This window comes from Rhipicephalus sanguineus, chromosome 2 (assembly GCF_013339695.2).
Source record: "Rhipicephalus sanguineus isolate Rsan-2018 chromosome 2, BIME_Rsan_1.4, whole genome shotgun sequence".
In the NCBI taxonomy this organism is placed as follows: domain Eukaryota; kingdom Metazoa; phylum Arthropoda; class Arachnida; order Ixodida; family Ixodidae; genus Rhipicephalus; species Rhipicephalus sanguineus.
In genome coordinates, this window is record NC_051177.1 from 95034465 (window position 1) to 95053953 (window position 19489).

The 19489-nt window shown below is 45.5% G+C and overlaps 1 protein-coding gene across 1 annotated transcript; it reads left to right on the top strand.

Annotated features, from left to right (window-relative positions):
* Positions 1-135: 135 nt before the first annotated feature.
* LOC119383424 (histone-lysine N-methyltransferase 2D) lies at positions 136-19032 on the top strand. Its single transcript, XM_037651545.2, has 6 exons — positions 136-424; positions 889-1228; positions 6604-6795; positions 8572-9016; positions 12409-12730; positions 15669-19032. Exons 1-6 carry the CDS (start codon positions 382-384, stop codon positions 16094-16096), a joined length of 1770 nt encoding a protein of 589 aa, XP_037507473.1. The 5' UTR covers positions 136-381; the 3' UTR covers positions 16097-19032.
* The last annotated feature ends 457 nt before the right edge of the window (positions 19033-19489 follow it).

The following is a 19489-nucleotide window of genomic DNA, read 5'->3' on the forward strand; positions in this document are numbered from 1 at the left end:
ATTCCTAGTCATGTGCTAGCCTATCTGCAGCAGTCGCAGCTAGATAAACTCGTCGAAATGATAAGCAGCCTGAACTATTTTTGCCTGAATGAGTAGGTTATTTTAACAAATGCGCCGAATACGGAACAAATCGAATAACCCAAACAATCCGCCAGACGCCGCTCTTCGCTTCTCACGCAACGCACGCACGCACACTGGGAGCAAGCACATACAAACAAAAAAATCAACAAGTCGCCTCCATGGAGGGTGTTCGTGATTGTTGCTGTCTGCATTGTTATTCGAGAGTTTAAAGCGAATCGCGTCCCTCTTATTTCCCTCAATCCGCTCATCAGAGGCCCGCCGAAGATCCTTCCATCGTCCAGGTCAAGGGGATTCGTGTGTATGATCTCCCACGCTAACATGGAAGGCGACAGGCCTCTGAATGGTAAGAAAGCGTCCTTCCATTCTAGGTTCGCGTGACTAGTTGGTGCATCCGTGTTGTTGCCGCTCGCAGCCGGGATTATCGTTTTCTTCCCTTCCCGAAAACGTCGCTTAACCGTTGAGAGCAGCGGGCATGCGCTTCGAGCTTTCTAGCTAACGCTTGGTGGTGTCTACGGAAAAACTGCATCGCGATTTGAACCCCCGTACACCTCCCAGGTGTTTCGCTTGGAGCGCGAACTCGCAAGCCCGCTCACCTGCGCGAAAATGCGCACGTTCTTGACGTCGTTTGAGATGCGCAAGTTGAGTTGGTATTTTGGTGTGCTTGACGCATTTGTAACGTATTAAATTTACGCGCATTTCCAGGCGTTCGAGCTATCGCGATCGCGCGTCTTGTTAATTGCTGTTCGTCGGTGACCGCCGGCCCCCCCCCCCCCCCCGCTCCTTCGTTTCTTATTTTTCGATTTCCAGGTGATCTTCCGAGCTTCGTGCCGGTGGAGACGATTCTGAAGGAAGATGTTAATCCGATCACCGTCGAAACCGACAAATCGGGCTCGCTTATGATGAACCTGGAGACGCGAGAGCTGTTCCTCAGCAACGATGCTGCGTCGCCACAGCAGCAGCAGCAGCAGCCGCAACAACAGCAGCAACAGCAGCAACAACAACAACAACAGCAGCAGCAGCAGCAGCAGCAGCAGCAGCAACAACAGCAACAGCAGCAGTTTGCGCTTTCCGTGGCGGTTGAAAAGTCTTCGAACCTTCCCAAGGATATAGACCTCACAGCCAAGCAGTGGGACTGCAATCTTTGCAGGTACACGTAATAGTTGACATGAACCCCCCAAAATTGTTCATTGATGAAGCTCAGGTTAGAGATAATTGCCTTTAGCCTTGTTTGCACTGAGCTTTTGTGACTTCTACTGTGACAGGTTCCGGTACTCCGAGCTGAACGTAAATAAGTGGCACCCTACATTTTTTTAAGTATGGAGACGAAGAAAGTATGGCACGAATTCATCTGTCTGTCGTCTTTCCTGCGCTCCAGGTTTTGTACTGAATATTCAATGCCAAACTTGCCCACCGATTCATTCTACAGCAACCTGCAACATTGTCATAATATTTGTGCCACTTCGTGGTTTTGTTACGTATGGAAACCAGCTGCCCTGAACATTTGTTATCTTGCCATTCGACCTTGCTGCTCGCACTGCTTTCAAGAAAGGTAAAGACATTTGGTGCACGCAAGACACACTAAAAAAACAAGGAAAGCTCAAGTATTTTCACTGCGTATTCATCATTGAGTAGTTATATGTACCACCTATGTTATAAAGTCACACGTATGGAATGATTCATTGTGAAGATTAGAATATCAAGAAGTATGGCCGCTACAGAAACCTTCTTGCGGGTACTTGCATCATATTTTCCGCAATGTGCCTTGCTTTTCACTTGAACACCGAGGAAAGGAAAATTGACCATTGAATGCAAACCAAGTGTTGCTTTTCATGTTGGTTCAGTATGCACCAAATGAATTTTCTTTCTTTTTTTTCACCTTCCATGCACTAGGCAGTTAAGCTTTTTCGTGGCTTATGTTTCAAACAGTTCAGTGGGGAACGGCCCCAGACCATAAAAAAAAGAGAGCGAGAAACACTTTTCCAGTAATGATGGAAAGTTGAGCTAGTTGGTAAGGATTCATGATAAAAAAATTCTCTTCTCATGTGTCCATGCTTGCATGCCTTACCACTTTTTCATAAACTTTCCTAAACACAGATTTGCTTTAGGATTGATATCCCGTAAAACCTTAAGCTTTTTTAATCCCCGAGATGTAAATAACCGAACATAAATTTTCACCTGGTAATTTGGGCAGCAGTTTGCTATGTAAATACCGTATTTTCTCGCATATAACCCACACCAAAAAACGGCAAAATGTGCTTAAAGGGGCCCTGCAACGCCTTTTCAGCATGGTCAAAAAACGCTGCCAATCGGTAGTCGAGGCTCCTGAGAACTCGCGAGCCAAACATTATAGCGCAACACGCTACCTGGAATTTACGATTAATTATGAAAATCAGCTAGAAGTTGTTCCCTCTTCTTTCTACAAAATGATGCCACGTACACAAATGACCGCACCATATACCCCAGTTCACGACCACTGGTTGATTTGAGCATTGTGAGCTGCCTAGTTGCAGCGGCCGCCGCGGGAGGTTGCCACACGCTTGCAATCACACTGAAGATAGGCCGCCCGTTCGAAGAGATAAAAAATTGTAAAAAGTGCTCAATGTCATGACACGCGCGTGATGAATAATCTTTCCCCTGTGCCGTCCCTCCCTGCTTAGCTTCCAGCGCACTCGTCGGGACGAGAGAAGAAAGCAGTTAAAGCGTATGACAAATCTCTGTAACTCCGCTCGTACTTGACGAATTCTAAAACTTTTTGCGGTGGTCCATTCCTGAGGCAATAAGCTCGTTTAATGAAGCCATTCGATGGTTACTTAAAAAAGTGTTGCAGGGCACCTTTAAAAAGTGGGGTGTGGGTTATATGCAGGTGTTATGTGCATAGTTATTTCTTTTTCTAGAGTTAAAGTTAGGGGTGCGTGTTTACATGCAGGGGTGGGTTATATGCGAGAAATTATGGTATGTTATTTGACCATTTAGAATGTCATAAGACCATGGTGCACGTTTGCATAGTTATAATTTATAACTTGGATCCTTAATTTCCCAGTTTTATATCCTTAAATATGACTACCTCATAATAACAGAGAGCTGAGCTAGTTGGTAAGTATTTATTCAGCGTTTGTGGCATCTTTACTACTTTCCTGTGTCTGTTTTTGCAACCCGTGTCTCTTAGAATGACTACCTCTTTATTTAGGGCAAGCAGTGTGAATGCCTTGGGTGGGGAGATGTTTGGTTCTTCAAACCATCCTATATCTTTTTCTGGTCAAATTTGCAACCCGTGTCTCTTAGAATGACTACCTCTTTACTTAGGGCAAGCAGTGTGAATGCCTTGGGTGGGGAGCTGTTTGGTTCTTCAAACCATCCTATATCTTTTTCTGGTCAAATTCACCAGTGATCCAAACTGCTACAATGACGGACAACATACTTGCTGTACTTGCACTAAAAACAAGGTGTACTATTTCTCATGGACAAAGTGGAAAAGTTGCTGTGAAAAGAGGCTTTGCAGATTGTGCTTGAGTAAAAAAAATTTGATTACTTAGTTACGGACATGTAACCATTTACTGCTCTTGCATATGTGTTTGGCATGTTGGGCTTCTTTATATAATCAAATGGGAAAGCCTGAATGTTGAATGGCAAATCAAAACACATTGAGTGTTTTGATTTGCTGATCACTGATTCATCAGTGAAGAGCTCGCCAGGATTCTTAGAAAAGAGGGGGTCACGGTGATACACAAGCCAGCGCCGACGCTCACCCGCCTGCTACCGCGGCCGAAGGATCGACCCCCGAGGGAACAACACCAGGGCGTAGTTTACAGGGTGCCGTGTTCGCAATGCCCAGCTAGCTACATAGGCGAGAGCAAGTGCTTCCGAGAAAGAATGCGCCAACATAAGAACGACGTCAGGAAGATGGAAATGCAACGCAGTGCTCTTGCAGAGCACTGTGAAAAGCACGACCATAAGATCGACTTCGACGGCGCTTCTGTTCTGGAAACAGAAAGGAATCTGGGAAGGAGGCTCTTGCTCGAGTCGTGGCACATTCAAAACACGCCGGCAAATGTGAACCGGTCCCTAGGAGCAATGCCCTCGGTTTACGTTCATGGCCTTCGAAACGTGAGGGAAAGGGAAATCCGGAGCTGCGGTGGAACAAGTCGCGGAGAAGCTTCCATGACCAAACCAGTCAACCCCTGAGGAAGGGACCGAATCGGTCCCGAAACGTCGGGCTCTCTTAAACTTGGCTGGAGCCATATCAACCTCCTAAATATTCCACCCAGCCAGACAGATATCTGTCAAAATGTTTACATTTAAATGCAGTTCTGTGTATGGGACAGCATGAGGCACAACGAAGTCAGTAAGGCACCACCGTAAAGTGTTTGACCGTGTTTGTTTACAAAATGTAAAGTCTACAAAAATCCAAACAGCTACACAATGGAAACATTTTGAGCTAACCTTACTGTATCTCTTTTTGCATTCCTACGACGGTTTATAATGTTCATGCTTGCAATCGAGTTTTACTTGCTGTGAACTTCTTGGGTCATTTTACTGTACAAACTGATGGATGCCACAGTATCTTTTGCATTCACCCACTAGGCTCTTTTTATTTACATTACCAATTATTATTAAAGGTATGTCAGTACTTTTGCTGCAATATTTCTAGGACAAACCATGCTTAACGGCTGTCATGAAGCCAACTTATAGGGAAAATATCTAAACAAATTAGATTGTGTCTGGGAGCAAACTCCCTAGTTGTAGATTCGTCTTGTGTACATGACGAGATCTTGTGCACAACCTAATTAAGCCAACAGACAATGAACCCAAGGGAGGCATAGGAAATATTATTTGCAGTTCTTAGCTGTAATGTGGTAGTAATTATGACATAAATGGAAAGGAAGTAAAGTGGAGAAAAAATCAACTTGCCGCTAGTAGAAACCGAACCTGTAGGTTTGCTCCCTACCAAGGGCAAGTTGATTTTTCACAATTCAGTCATCATTGTTTATGTCCACCATGTACAACTGACATCAGACTACAGAGCTGCTGCTGCTAGCAATTTTCTAGTTCTAGAAGCATTGGTGACTTAGGCCTGCATCAGACTTTGTTGACAAGTCACTGTGAAGCCATCCCCTCGATATCGAAAGTGTAAGTGATTTTTTTAAGGTAGTGGTATTAAAAATATATTCACTGTGTTCTGAGACATCACAATACTCTTTTTAGGGTTCTTGACCCAAGTGTTTTTATTTAGTGCAACAATACGAAAATTTCTAAAATTTGTGGGAATACTCCTTGAAAGGGGTACTGACACCATTTTTTGAAGGCGAGTTTACTCTGCCATAAAAATCTCCTGTATACAGAGACGGCTGTGAGCAAGTGTGAAGCTCAGCAAATGCTGATAAGCTATTTTATTTTGATATTGAAGTCAATTTTCTCATGGCGTACCTATCAACATCGACACTAGCTTGACGTCAGGCTACAGTACTAATTCTGGTGACTTTATGCAGCAGTCTGGGTAGTTGTGATGACATCAGGTACCAAAACTTCCAAAATGGCCGCTTGTGCGTCGCCAACGAAGCCACAATGTGGAGCTGCCGTGGAAACGTCACGATATGCTGCGCGAGCACGTGACGAGAAGCTCATACCGTGTTGTGACATCGGGGCACGGTAGGAACCGAAACTAGCTTTTAGAAATGTACTCCAATTGCTTTTTCAGGGTGCACTCACGCTTAGCAGAGCATTTCCTAGGCTCTTGGAGGCTTGGCCTGTCATTTGATGCAAAAAAACGATGAGGGGGAAATTTTTGTGTTTGTACCCCTTTAACGAACTCTTGTTGAACAGATCCCACTGGCGTTCATTCACTTAGAGGACTCTGTCACTTGTTTTTCTTGGGCGTGGGTGGGGGGATTGGGTGGAGCAGGGGACGGGGGGCAGACACCCCCCCCCCCCCATTTCCTTCCTCCCTCAACTTGCCCGCTTAGAGGCCTTACACCCCCCAGGCTGCGTACCTTAGCAGCTATAATTTGGGCTGCATTTTGTTTGAGTGATCTAGTGTAATGCTGGACTGAACCTTGCACAAACATCTATAATTTGATCACAACAACAACACATTTAATTTGTGTAACGACGTTAACCCCTCGCCCACTTGCCTCTCCAGGCAAATGGGGAACCTGCGCTTATGTGCATACTCGTGGCATCACCAGCAGTTGGCATCTACTAAACAACATGTGATACGAGCTCCAGCCTTTTCTTAAGTTACTTGCCTGTGCTTCACTTTAACTGCAAAAATGGGGTGCACTACAAAACAGAAACAAAAGTAGAGAACGATGACACATTTTTTGCATTTACAATGAATCGTACCAACTAGCCCAAATGGCTGTTTTGCCTGTGCTTATCTCCTCTCTGCGCCTTTTGCTCATTCCTGGATGTAGGGGGCCTCATTGTCTTAACACCTGCCCTAGTGCATCAAGTGATGTGTCTTGGGATGCATTGGGATGCCGCTCTGTGTCTAACCACGCAACACGTCTCTTTGCCTCTTTGCAGCCCGCTGCTGAGGAAGGCGCTGCAGCGTGAGCGGTTGCAGGCAATGCGTCAGAACCCGTCGTACCGGGAGATGGAGCGGCTGCGGCAGCGCAGCATGATGCAGCTCAAGCGGCAGGACCCTAGCTTCCGCGCTCTCGAACGGGAGCGGCAGCGGGCACGCATGCAGTTGCGCCGGCAGGACCCAAGTTTTAGGTTTGTGTGGTGCTTGTTGCGACAGAGTTGGCGAGCCCGCTTGGTTGTGCTTGGGCTGCTCAAGCTCCACAGAAAAACTTCGTTTTACTTAGTCATTAGTTTTTTACATATACAGCAAAAGCTTGTTAATTCGAATTTCTCAGGACCGAGAAAAATGTCCAAAATTAACTGAAACTGAATTATCGAACTTATCCAGAAAACAGTAAACAAGTGTCTATTACAACAATGCGTTTTCATTTTCTTGATGAATATGTAAATCCGGGTTTTCATAAGTGCAGTGTAAAAGCTGTAATTTTCGTCATTCGCGACTTCCTTCAAAATGTGACCGCGGCTCACGACCCCTGTGTCTTATGCTGAAACGTGTTCTGAACCCATTCCTTATTACGTACCAACACCACCATGCACACGTGACGGTAATTTTTTTTGCCAAAAAATGGCTGGCGCAGTTCACGTGCGCTGAGTAAAATCGAAAACGAAACAAGTTTGCTGCAGCCTCTGACGCCTTGGTCGCCAACAGCGTGGTTATTGTGGATGGCGGCCACGCCTTTCTGAAGGCTCACTGCTGTTTCAGTGGTTCGCAAACGCTGTTTTCGCTCCTTTGAGTCGCACATTTGTGGTGCTCGGTGCGCTCTGAGGATTGTCCGAATTAACTGGGTTGAGGCTAAATATGACCGAATTAACGAAAGTTTGATACCATTAAACAATACATATGCTTGCTGGGACCAGAGAACACGCCCAAATTATCCAATTTTTCGAATTAACAGGGGTTGGATTAACGATCCTTTACTGCCACTAACCTTCTAGCAGCCATGGCAGGAGTAAATGCATAAATACAAGCATAAAAAAGTATAATACAGTGGCAAAATTCTGAACAACAAAGACCATGTTTTGATAGCAGATTACAAACCATGATGAGTTACCTACAAAAGCTTGCATGCATGCAGAAAAGGTACAGTCATACTAGCTTCAACATGGCGTCCATGGAGGAAGGGCCCGCAAGTCTGCATAGCCACTCCAGGAAATGTTCAATTGGTTTACGTTAATTGGAACAGTGTATACTAGCTTGCCAGTTTTTCTTATTCTGACACAGCCGTGTAGTGTTAGCACACCTCTGACCATAGGCATCATTTTGCAGCTTGTGTTACATCCTGCAGTGATAAAATAGCTTACAAAAGCACCAAGGACTAGGGCTTCTCAGGATATTTTTCTGGAATGAGAGTAAAAATGAATAAATAACACTACTGATGTTGCGGTGGCTGATGGCTGATACTAGACAGTAATTGAAAAGCCTGATATAATGAACTGCTTAGGACAACAAGGAAACAGAACAAAAAGTGTGCAATGTTAACAGCAGTGCAACTGTTTCTGAGCATCAGTGGTAGAACGAAGATTGCTAAGCACACTTTAATGTCTTGCTCTTGAAATACACAACCTGGTGTCACCCGCACAGAAGTGGCACTGCCACAGTCACTGTATAGCACAGCACCACATGAAATCACTGCATAGGGAACATTCTTGTGATGTCAACACACACCATTTTGTTGTCCGATTTGCAGCTTCCACAGTGCTTCTGAGACAAGAAGATCGAGATAAAGAGCAGCTTTTTGCTGCACTGGCTGTGCAACAAAATGGCAGCCTTGATGGTGTCATTGCTTACCACCTTTAGTAGCCTGGTGGCAAACATTCGAATGCAATGCAGTGTTTTCATTGTTTTGTAGGTTTGCCACAAAGCATATGGTGTAAGAGTGTAACCTGGCATTTTTATCTTTCTTGAAGGGCCATGGAACGGGAGCGGCAGCGCAGGCGAATGAGGCTCAAGCGACGAGACCCGGCATTCCGGGAGCGCGAGCGAGAGCAGCAGAAGACCCGTCTCCTGGTGAAGCGCTCTGGCGACAAACTGCCGGTGGCCCTAGATGTGTCGTCGTCTTCGTCCTCCACACCGGCTACAACGCCAGCCATCTCTACTCAGGCCTCTTCACAGCTGGCACTGCCCGCACCACCTCATCAACAGACCTCTGGGCACGCCCTGCAGTCTCATGTGCCCGCCCACCATCCGTCTTCGTCATCGCATCCACAGTCGCAGCAGTCGAGTTCCCAGCAGCACGGGAAGGGAGCCGGCACCCTCGGCAATTGCCTGGTGCCTCACGACATCCAGAAGCGGGATGCCACGGCCCTGTACGGTCACCTGCAGCGCATTGTCGGATACCACAACCTGCTGCAGGTAGGCTTGTGTACTTAGATTACGCTTTGCGATGTTGTGGTATCCTGATTGGTGAGAACAGCGTGCATGAATTGCGAAGACATGAGTTTGCACCTGAGTCATCATCATCATTCTCCGCCTACTTTATGTCCACTTCTGGGTGAAAACCTCTTTCAATGATCTCCAGTTTGCGCTGTCTTGTGCAAGCCAATACCATTTTATGCCCGCAGACTTTTTAACCCGCTGCCGTCCTTAGCTGCATTTTTCATCCCTTGGTACCTGTTCCGTTTCTCTGCATAAACACCGATTGTCAGTCGTAGCCACTAACATGGCCAGCCTAGGTCCATTTTTTTCAATTAAAGGGGCCCTGCAATGTTTTTTCGTCTGCATTCTGCAGTGCTGGAGTGTGTGTAGTGCTGAATACTGAGATGAATGCAAAAAGAGTGATTGAAATTGGTGCACAGTAACGGAAGTTATTGGTCTTCAAACTTCAAAACCCCAGCAGACGGCGAGAAAAAAACGTTCCCTTTCACATTTCACTCTTCCACTAACGTCAAAGGCTGGTTCCAATCACCGCATGCCTCTTAGAGAGACATGCCAGAAGACTCACCTCGTGGTGGCCATTGTGCAGCGCAAGTAGCATCGTTTTGCAATTGTTTTCAAAATTTCATATTTAAAAACAGAAAATCTTTTCTATCTGGAAAAGTATAAAGAGTACTTTTATAATTTTTAGCGGACAATAGTGTGGCCTAGCTTGGACCATGTGAATATTACATGCGACTTGTTGCATCAAACCAATCAGAATGCCCGGCCAATGTCGTCACCCGCGTGTGATGAAACGTCACTTCAGTCACAAAAATAGCCGTTGTGTGTTGCTCTAGCCCGAAACCAATGTGGTTTCTCCGTTGAAATAAAATATAACAGCTTTGTTTTTCACATTGGCACTTGTGCAACGATATCCACAGTTCCAGAGGAAGTGATGGAAACGACACGCTTAATTTGTGTCGCATGGCCCCTTTAATATGAACTAGAATGCTGCGTCCCTTGTTTGTTATCCGACCCATTCTGCTGTCTTCTGATCTCCTTAAAGGGATAGGGAACAAAATTTTTGCCGCCAAGACATTCATACAAATTGAAAGAGTGGGTGCTGAAATCGATATACACAACCTTCATTTCAGGCAGAAACTAGAGGAGAATGAATTTTCTAACCTATCATTTTCTGTTCTGTCGCACGCTGCATTGTCCTTAACCTAACTCAAGTTTCTTTGTTATCCTTCCAAATTTCAGCCCCATATGTTAGCTGCGGATTGCCTGGTCATGACTCGTGAATTCTTACCGTATGCTAAGTAAACTAAGTAAACATAAGTAATTTTGCCTGTGCTGTCCTTGGTTCTCATTGCACGTTGGCTTTGTTATGATTGCGATTAACAGAAAACGAGCCATGTGGTTCATCTTCTCATTGATTACATAGTGAGGAACCCAATTCCAGCAGCTTTGATGCCTTCATGTTGCATAAGAGGGCCTATCAGTCAGTCGTCTTCACTCAAGAAGTTCATATGCCACGTGACGCCTCTGGTTGACAAGCTTATGCTTCGCACCTTGCCATTTGAGTCAATCGTCATTTGTTGTCGGTCATCCTCGTCCTTGCTTTGGTCCTCTAATGAGAAAAATCAGCATGGATTTATTAGTAAATTGCACATGTAGAATAGTACTAGAAAGCATGTTTCTTTTATTGTGCACTGTCTAATGTAAGGCAAAGAAGCACAACATGTGCTTTGTTAGTACATAACTGCATATTTGCAACAAGTATATAGAAAGTGTTTGACTGAGACTGATTACAGTGTAAGGATTAATTATTGCCTCTTGACAACCTGGGGTTCGCATATATCTTCACAAGCAAACGGGGCACTCGAGAGGCACACTTGATCAGTTGGAGCAGTGAGGTGTTCTGTCAAAGTGCTTTTTCTTCATTAACTTTGTAGTCGTTTACTAAAACAGAAAATGAAGGCCAGTCTTGTCTTCCTTGAAATTAATGTGAAAAAAAAAGACGCTACAGATCACATCCAGCGCTATCTGTAGTTCAAATGCAGCGCTAATGTCGTTCTTGTGTAGCGATGACGTAGTTATAAATCCTGCGCTAAATGCACCTCCACTGCTGTGAAACCTGAGAAATTGTGTAGCACGGGTACTCAGCGATTGGTGCTGTGCTATTGTTAGTCTCTCTCTATGAATGATCTCTCGCAAGAGTTCGTAACACCGGCGCCGGAGAAGCATCGGTGGGAAGAGCAGTCTCGCGCCTGGCGAGGCGGTGGCGCTCTATCTTGCGTGGGGCAGGTGTCAGCCGCATGTTTCCGAAGCGTTTCTAGTGATTTTAAGTTAATCATTGCGATTACTTGTTTATTTTGGTTAGTTATATTATTTTAGACCTCATTTGTTTATTTTAACCCGCTTTTGAGCATTGCTAGCCTTGCTTTAGGCCTGTATTGACCACTTGATTGGAAGCGTGATCACGCCACATGAGCTCTATGGATGGACGGCAAGCCGTGCCCCTGAAGTATACTACGCACTTAAAAGTTCTTAGTGTTAGTGCATCAGTGCGAAGCCATTGTTTTCAGGATAGTATCTTCTTTACCTCACGGGCCATTGTGCCATATTAGAAGTTCTTGAAGCTTGTCAACTTATCTTTGACTTCTTTTCAACACAGTATAGTTCATCGCTGCCTTTAAAATCGATGAGATCAGTTAGAGGTTCAAGGTGGCAGTCGTACCTTTCTTGGTTTTTGCATATTTTGTGGCGTGCCGAGCCTACGCTCGCGATAAAAGTTGCTTTTTGGTATTGTGTAAGTGTAATCTACTAGTACACCCCAGCTTATTACACTCTTTGCTTGACGGCAGGTCCACTTGAAGGCCGTCACTTTCCGTGTGCACACACGGCATGTGCATCACATAGCTGGTTCGACTAAAGACCATCGCTTAAAGCCATGAAATTTTACTTTGCCTAAATTTGTTGCGAGCGAGCCTTGTATAGCCACGGAAGCAATCTTGGCAAGGCTGCAGGTCTGGTAATGGTATAGCTTCCTTGTTAGCAGCCTTTAAACAGCACCTAAGCAGATGACACGTGCACCTGGTGGTGATTGTTGGGACATAGGTCCAGGCATGCCACCTCCGAGATGATTTAGCGCCACCTTATCTTGGAGGCCGTGTTCGTATCATGCATCACTACTGGCGCGCTGTAATGATGGCATTTTCTCTAGTTCTGGTGCAAAAAAATGTCCATGTTTATTATCGTGGCGCTTCTGCTTGTATTCTTAATGGCAAATTTTTTAGAGGACCCCTTTACAACTACACTATCTGAAACTAGGGTTTTTATGCGGGCCGAAACTTTAATCCAGTTTCCTTTTTCTTGCTGTGCAGGCACGTCCTCCGCACCCCGAAGACCCCAGCTCGTCCTTCAAGAGTCCTTACTTTGGCGGGGAGCCGAGCAGCAATTTGATGGGCCGCCGCATGGGGGGTCCTCAAGGCCATCATGCAAGTGGAGGGAGCAGCGGCAGCAAGGGGGGTCACCCGTCCGGTGGGGGAGGCCGCCAGAAGGGCTTCCTGGATGGGGGACCCTGCCACCCCTTAGGCGAGATGTTTGCAGCCTCGTACCCGACTATGCGTGACCAGGGCCTTGCAGCTGCTGCGGGTGCACAGCCCTGCGGTGCCCTGGATGGGCCTCCCCTGCTACATGCCGCCAGTGAGTGACTGCGCTCCTTCTGAATGTGCTATGTTCACTGAGTATCACAGGCGTGCGCGCAGCATTCCCCATTGGGGGTGGCGGTGCAAAGTTTCATTGCAGTGCCCCCCCACCTACCCATTGGTCAAGTCCAAAGGACAACATGGTCCACAATGGATGAAAACAAAATGAAAATGAAGACATGCTTGCGAAGACATGCTTCTCACAATGGCCTGCCTTTGGCCCTTGTTTTCTTGAAGTAAAGATGGGAAGTGAACAGTTCTTGGAATGCAGCATTAGGGGCCATTGACTGCAATTATCGCCAAAAACCTGCGTGGCCATAATTGAGTAAACGTATGGGGCAGACCTTGCCCCCCCCCCTCCTAGGTGATCAGGGGGGCACACCCCCCCCCCCCCACCCCCACCTTTCTCGTGCACATGACAATGCTGAGTATTTACCATCAAAATGAAGGGAGACCCAAAGGTCTGAAGCTTCTGGTAGGGTTCTTCCCATAAATGTTTAATTGGTGGACATCTTGCAACCAACGGGTTGGCGGCGTTACGAGGAGTGCTGCAGACAAAAAATATGCAGGCAGCAGCACGATTCCGACAATCGGGGCATGCGACTCAGGTATAAATTTGCATCCGCTTAAGTTTGCAAATTTTGAAAGGTTACGACCGCGGCCCTTTGGTGTCGACATAATAAACACAGGAAGAAAAGAAAAAGCGGCGTAGCGGAAAGTCACCGACTAACTTATCAAACCTCTTGTTTATGCAGATTTCGCCGCGTTACAGCACTGCACAAAAACTATACATCGAACGGCAATTGAAATTCTGCATGCTTTAGATTTCCCAGGCACATGCGCGATATCGAAAACATTGACGACCACGAACCACCACTCGAGTGTTGCACATGCACATCCTTGTTTTCATTGAAAATGTAAGTCACTCTTTCCTAATGCAACTGTAAAACGTCCCGTTGACTTAGCACCAAACTGCAGCTTTGATCGTTCGCAATCACTACTGATGAAGCAGCTAGCGCTCGTTTTGCCTAGCGTGCGGGTTGCGACTTGGCATGCCGCGAGAAGCTTGCCCAAGACAACGTGGACATCGGGCGTAGAAGAGATCGCACTCTCGAAGGGCAGCTTGCGTGAAACGAAATTTTGGTCTGGGTCAAGAGAACAGCAATGGCAACTATCTTTTCAAAAGTCAACCAATCTTCTAAGTCCACTCGAACTCGATCTAATCTCAAAGCATTGTCATCTATGGGGGCATAGAGGTTGCACGCATGATAGCTGCACCCTACTACACAACTGTTTTCCTGACAGGAAAGCGAAGAGCCAAGCAGCAGTAACACGCAGTTGATGCGGGCACGAGCATTCATTCGGAGTGAAGCGCGCGCACGACAAGTGGCTGGAGCAAAGGCTTCCTCCGTTGCCTAGGCAACTGCACCCTCCCTCACACTGTGCGTCCGCGTCGCTGTCGTGCTGTTGCCCCCCACACCACCTTTATTTTCTTACTTTCTCAACAAAAAGAAATGCAAGGCTCTTTGTAGCATGAAAGAAAAAAAAGCCTCAAAATGCTTTCCATTGATTTATAAATTTGCATCGGCCAATAGGAGCGTTTCCTGTTTGCACGTGGCTGTAGCAGCTGCACCACTAGTTGTCTTTTTTTTTTAATCACTCTTAAGTTTTTACCTTAAGTACTGTTATAATGCAGCTACTCTTGACGGGTGAATTCTTCAGCGATACCAGAAAACCTTTCAAGTATAAAAAGTATTATATTGCAGCAACTCTGACAGGCGAATTCTTCAGTGATAGCCAGAAATGTTCAGTGAAACCCGCTTGCAACGATACTCCAGTGCCGTGAAAATTCCATTGTTATAACCGGGTTGCTAGAGAAATGGCAATAATAATGCTGCAGCCAGTGTCACCCTGGCTGCAGAGGTGAATGAGTACTGCCATGGCATGCTGTAGAAGCTGGTTATGCTAAAGTAGCACTTATACAAGGCATTTTTTTTTTAGACAATACAGATTTTTTTATAAAAATGCTATGACAGTCAGCTCCCTGTTGTCTTCGCAAACAAACTCAACGCCGAGGCATAAGAACTTTGCTGCACCTAAAGTTACATTAAAATAAGTAATCAACTAAAACTTATTCATTAATTTTTAATCATTAATTTGAGGGCAGTTGTTTATATGGAAAAGTTGTAGGACATGACAAGTTATGGCATACCCATTTTTTAAAAATCCCAGAAGACTCATGTAATTTGAGATATTAATCACCGAAATTCAAGGCCCTCACCCCGACGATATCGAAACTGATCGCTCCAGATACGCAGGATATGTGGCAGTTGTGTTACATCAGAGCGGAAGTTCTTGTGAAAAACTTTGAAAAAAAGGTGCATCTCAGCAGAATCTGGTCAGGAAAAACGGCGAAGCGGCAAGTCAGGAAGACGACAGGGGCCTGACTGTCGTGGCATGTTCATAAAAAGTCTGTATTGTCTAAAAAAATTGTGGGAAGTTTGCACTAAGTCACACAAAGCTTGGCACAACGAAGCTGGTCGATACTCGAGTCTTCTGGCTCACGCCACCTGCATTCTTTCTATGTTTTTCTCTCTCTCTCTTTAGTCCTTTCTCTCTCTTTCTGTTTTGCTTCCCTTTCTGTCTGTCGATTTCTCTCTGTCTTTTATGCTATATGCTGTATGTTTCTTTCTTTGATTCTCTGTCTTTCTCTATTTCTGTATCTTTCTGTCTTTCTTCCTTTTCTTTCTATTTATGTCTTTATTTGCCTTCTTCATTTTTAGTGGACCAGGGGTAAGTAGGGAGATTTTCCCAATTTCTGTGGCACATACCCATTCACGATGATGATAGTTTCTTGTGGTCATCCGTTTTACCTCAAGCTTTAACAGCTTCGCTGTTAGAAATAGCACACCCCGTATTTCTTTCTCTGTTTGCAGCAAGTGCAGAGGGTGGTGGCGGTCGTGGCAGCAGCAGCCACCCAGCAGCGCTGCTAGGGAGCGGGGACCTGCTGCCCTCGGTGCCAGACTGCCCCGAATGTCTCGAGGCCCAACGGCAGCGGTCTCAGTGTGGACTGTGCCAGGGGGAGGATCAGCAAGCAGCAACGGGGGGCCGCTCTTCGGGCCGCCGGCAGCGTTCCTCCCGCCAGTCCACCGAACGCTTCCGTTGCACCGTCTGCGCCAAGGAGTTTGGCATGAAGCACCACCTCAAGGAGCACTACAAGTCCCACGGTGACCGCAACCTGTGCTGTCCGCACTGCGACTACCGCACCTGCTACGGCTACGCACTACGCCGACACGTCATCATTCGCCACGACCGGCCTGCGGCGCGCCAGGCACAGGTCATCCAACAGCTGACCGTGCAGTGACCGGCGTCTTTGCGTGTGCTCGTTTGTGCTGCGAGACAGTCTCCTGGTGCAAGTGGACGTGTTTAGGGAGGAACAAGCAGTTGGTGCCTGGCCAGCACATCAGACTTAAGGGTCATGTGAATGCTCACTGGGAAAAACAGCTGTCTCTTTTAACTTTTATATAAGTGTTTGACGGGCCACTTGTTTGCTCTTGGCACATGACTGCCTACATGGAAACTGTGAATGCCTTTGGTGAAAGACTGGGAGGAAAGAAGGGGGTTTCAACGAGAACGGGATGGCCATTGCACCTACAACACCGCTACATTTCCACTGTCTGTGTTCCCCCATCGAGTAGGCACAGTTGCATTGTGTGAGTGCCGTGGGCCATTCTGTTCAGTGCAAATGTCGTTAAACATCCTGTGGCTGCTAAGCACACACCAGGCACCCCATTTCTCTTTAGTGTCGCTTACACAAGTTTCCAAGTCAACCTTGCATTCCAATTTGTACCAGTACAGTGCATGAGTTCTGCAGAAAGCAGTGTTATTACAGCAAACTCACAACCAAGGCTGTCTTGATTCTGGGGGTCTAGTCATGCTTGGTGCGACGAAGCGACGCTTCCAGGCCTAGCAAGATTTGTGGGGACGCGTCGTTTCCTGCCACATACAGCAGGCCTGACCGGTGAGAATGCGTTTCCTCGCTGCGTTAACGGTGCGGTGTAGCCATGGACGCCTCGGACAGTTATCAGAGTTGTGCAGCTTGTGACAGGAAGGCATGAATTACAAAGGGTCAAAGCGCCGTCATTGTTGCAGTCCCGTTGTCTTCGGTGCGTGCATTGTTGATGCAAGAAGAAAACATTCTGTCGAATTTGTGACTATCAAATCTAGAGCCTACACATATGCAATTCGAATGTTTTGTTTACATTGGGCTGCGCATATGTCAAGGTGGGCAATAATCACTCTTGTATATGATTCAGCTTAGTTCACAAGGAGCCTCAGGTTTGGCATTGTACACTGCAAAACAGAAGATCTTGGCACAAGAGATGCTCCCAGGTTCCAGCAGTTAAAGTTTACTGCCTGGGCAGGGGATGACGTTACTGGGCTTGAGCAGATTTAACAGGTTTTAACTTTTCAATATTGAAGAACCAAGGCTGTTCAGAAACTTGTAAGGAAAGTTGCTACATAAAGGTATCCTGTGTAAGGGGGCAAAAAAAGTTGGGGGGGGGGGGGGGGGGGGGGGGGGTCGAAAGGCAGCTGATACATGCTTTGTGCTTTATACTGTTAATCACAGCCATTGTTGTTCTACTTTTTTAACCATGTTAAATAGAGACAAGTTTGGTGCTCCTTTTTCCTTTTTTTTTTTGCAATTTTAGTTTAATTGCAAAAATAGATTGCACTTCTGATAATGCATAAAAATGCAAGTCCCTCAGTGGCGTAGGCTCCTTGTGAACTGCTGTGTGCGGTCAGTACCTCCAGTATCAGATCGTCTTGTACAGTTTGACATCCTCATGAAGCATGTATTCTCTAGCTACGCTGTGTTGCGCTGAAGAGCATACTTATTGAGCTACTGTGTGTGAGTGATTGTAGGAGCTGTGGTTACAACTTCTTAAATGGCGTGTGCCGTTTGTAAGGCCCGATAGAGATAACAATTATTACAGGATTTTATGTTGGTATGTCTGGAGTTTCTTTTTTTTTTTTTTCGAGTACAGCCCACGCAATGCACAAATGATCCTAATCGGAAGCATTTTTGGTACAATTCATACTAGACAGAGTTGCAAGACATCTGCATCCATGTGCTTTCAGTTTTTTTTTTAATGTCGTTAGATCACCCTGTAACCTCTACATACTATTGTATTCACTGCTGCCACATATTTAATTCATAGTGTATAGCTTAATCACATACTGCCTTGACTGGTGCTGCTTCTTTTTTTTCTTTCGTTCACTGCTGCTTCATGTATTGTTTCATTAAAAATAAGAATTCACTTTATGTTTGATACATGCGCACAAAACACAAAGCAGCCAGTCCCTTGTCACAGAGGCAACCTTTTCTTTTTTCATTTTTAGAAGCAGGGAAGAAGAATTACTGAAATTTATTAGTACTTCTCTGATATTTTTTTGAACACGCCAGAAAGAAAGTTTTCTCCAGCGCTGTTGTTTGAACGAGGTTTTGTCATTTGGCACATACTAGGAAAAGTGTTTCACTTATTCATGAAAGAAAAAAAAAAAATCTCATTTTAGGGCAGCCAAATCAGTAAAAATGGATGGCAGCTTTGTAGATTAGTTAAGTTCGTGCAAATTTTATTACCTTATTGTGCGCAGTTGACAGAGTAGGCTTTATTACTGCAAAGCACCTGAATTAGACTTATTGCTCACATCTGCAATAGAGAAACCCCTGCAGTAATCATGCCTCTCCTTTGTCATGATGCCCGAAGTTGTTCCTTTCTGCACCTACATCAGCAGTGTTGTCTTCTTGCGTACATTCAGATGATACCATCCGAGTCAAAGAGGAATGTAGTGTGTGTGGTATAAAGAAACAGTTGTGTGTTTTACAAAATATATACGGCCCAAGCTTTCCTTCAAATTCTTGTAGATAAATTGATCACTATTGTCGCGAACAAGTTGCATTGGAGTTTGTGTGTGTGTTTGTGGTGTGAAAAGAAAATTTCCTTTCGATCAAATTTGCCTGCATTGTCATCTTTTTTTTTTTGTATATTGAAGTTGAGAGGCATTGCGTGGCATTGTGGATATCCGCTTTAAAGGCTTACCCAACCCCATTTACATTTCTCCAATCATGCTTTCTTGGTTTTGTCGGAGTGTAAGATAATTATTTGCATACTTTGAACCGGTCTTGTGAAGCGCACCTCCTGTCACTTGATCCTGCACGTGAATTCATCATTGAGCTGTATCGCGTAACCATTATGTGTAAATGTGTAAATAAACATATTTGTAGTTTGGACAGTTTGTGCAAAGCCTATTTTGTTGTGTCTGCTATGGCCTACTGATGAGGAATACAGGCATAGCCACCTATCTCTCTGTGAGGGTTCCACGGTGTCCGATTTGGCACGTCCTGTATGTGATGGCCGTACCATCACGTCCCCTACATTTGACAGGGGTGGTACAGCTCCAAACTGCACCAAAGTGGTATTTTCTCGACTTGTTGCACCAAGCTGCTCCAAAGCATTGAGACTGTCAAGTGTTTGTACTCTGCCCAGATTTAGAGACATGTGACATATTGTGAGTTGTCTAGTATCATGTCATTCGAGCCTGCGTTTTGCTGCATTCAGGTGCCATAATGCCCAACTGTGTTTAACGTACTTTGTCAGTGACTTATGAATAGCAAATAGTAGTGGTGGTCATGACATGCCAATGTGCATGCAAGATCATACACGTCAGACAGGCCATTAGACCAAATGCACTT

Coding starts and splice junctions, on each gene's coding strand:
- LOC119383424 (XM_037651545.2), top strand. CDS start 382: ATGATCTCCCACGCTAACATGGAAGGCGACAGGCCTCTGAATG. Junction 9,017..12,408: donor GATACCACAACCTGCTGCAG/GTAGGCTTGTGT, acceptor CTTGCTGTGCAG/GCACGTCCTCCGCACCCCGA. Junction 12,731..15,668: donor TCCCCTGCTACATGCCGCCA/GTGAGTGACTGC, acceptor CTCTGTTTGCAG/CAAGTGCAGAGGGTGGTGGC.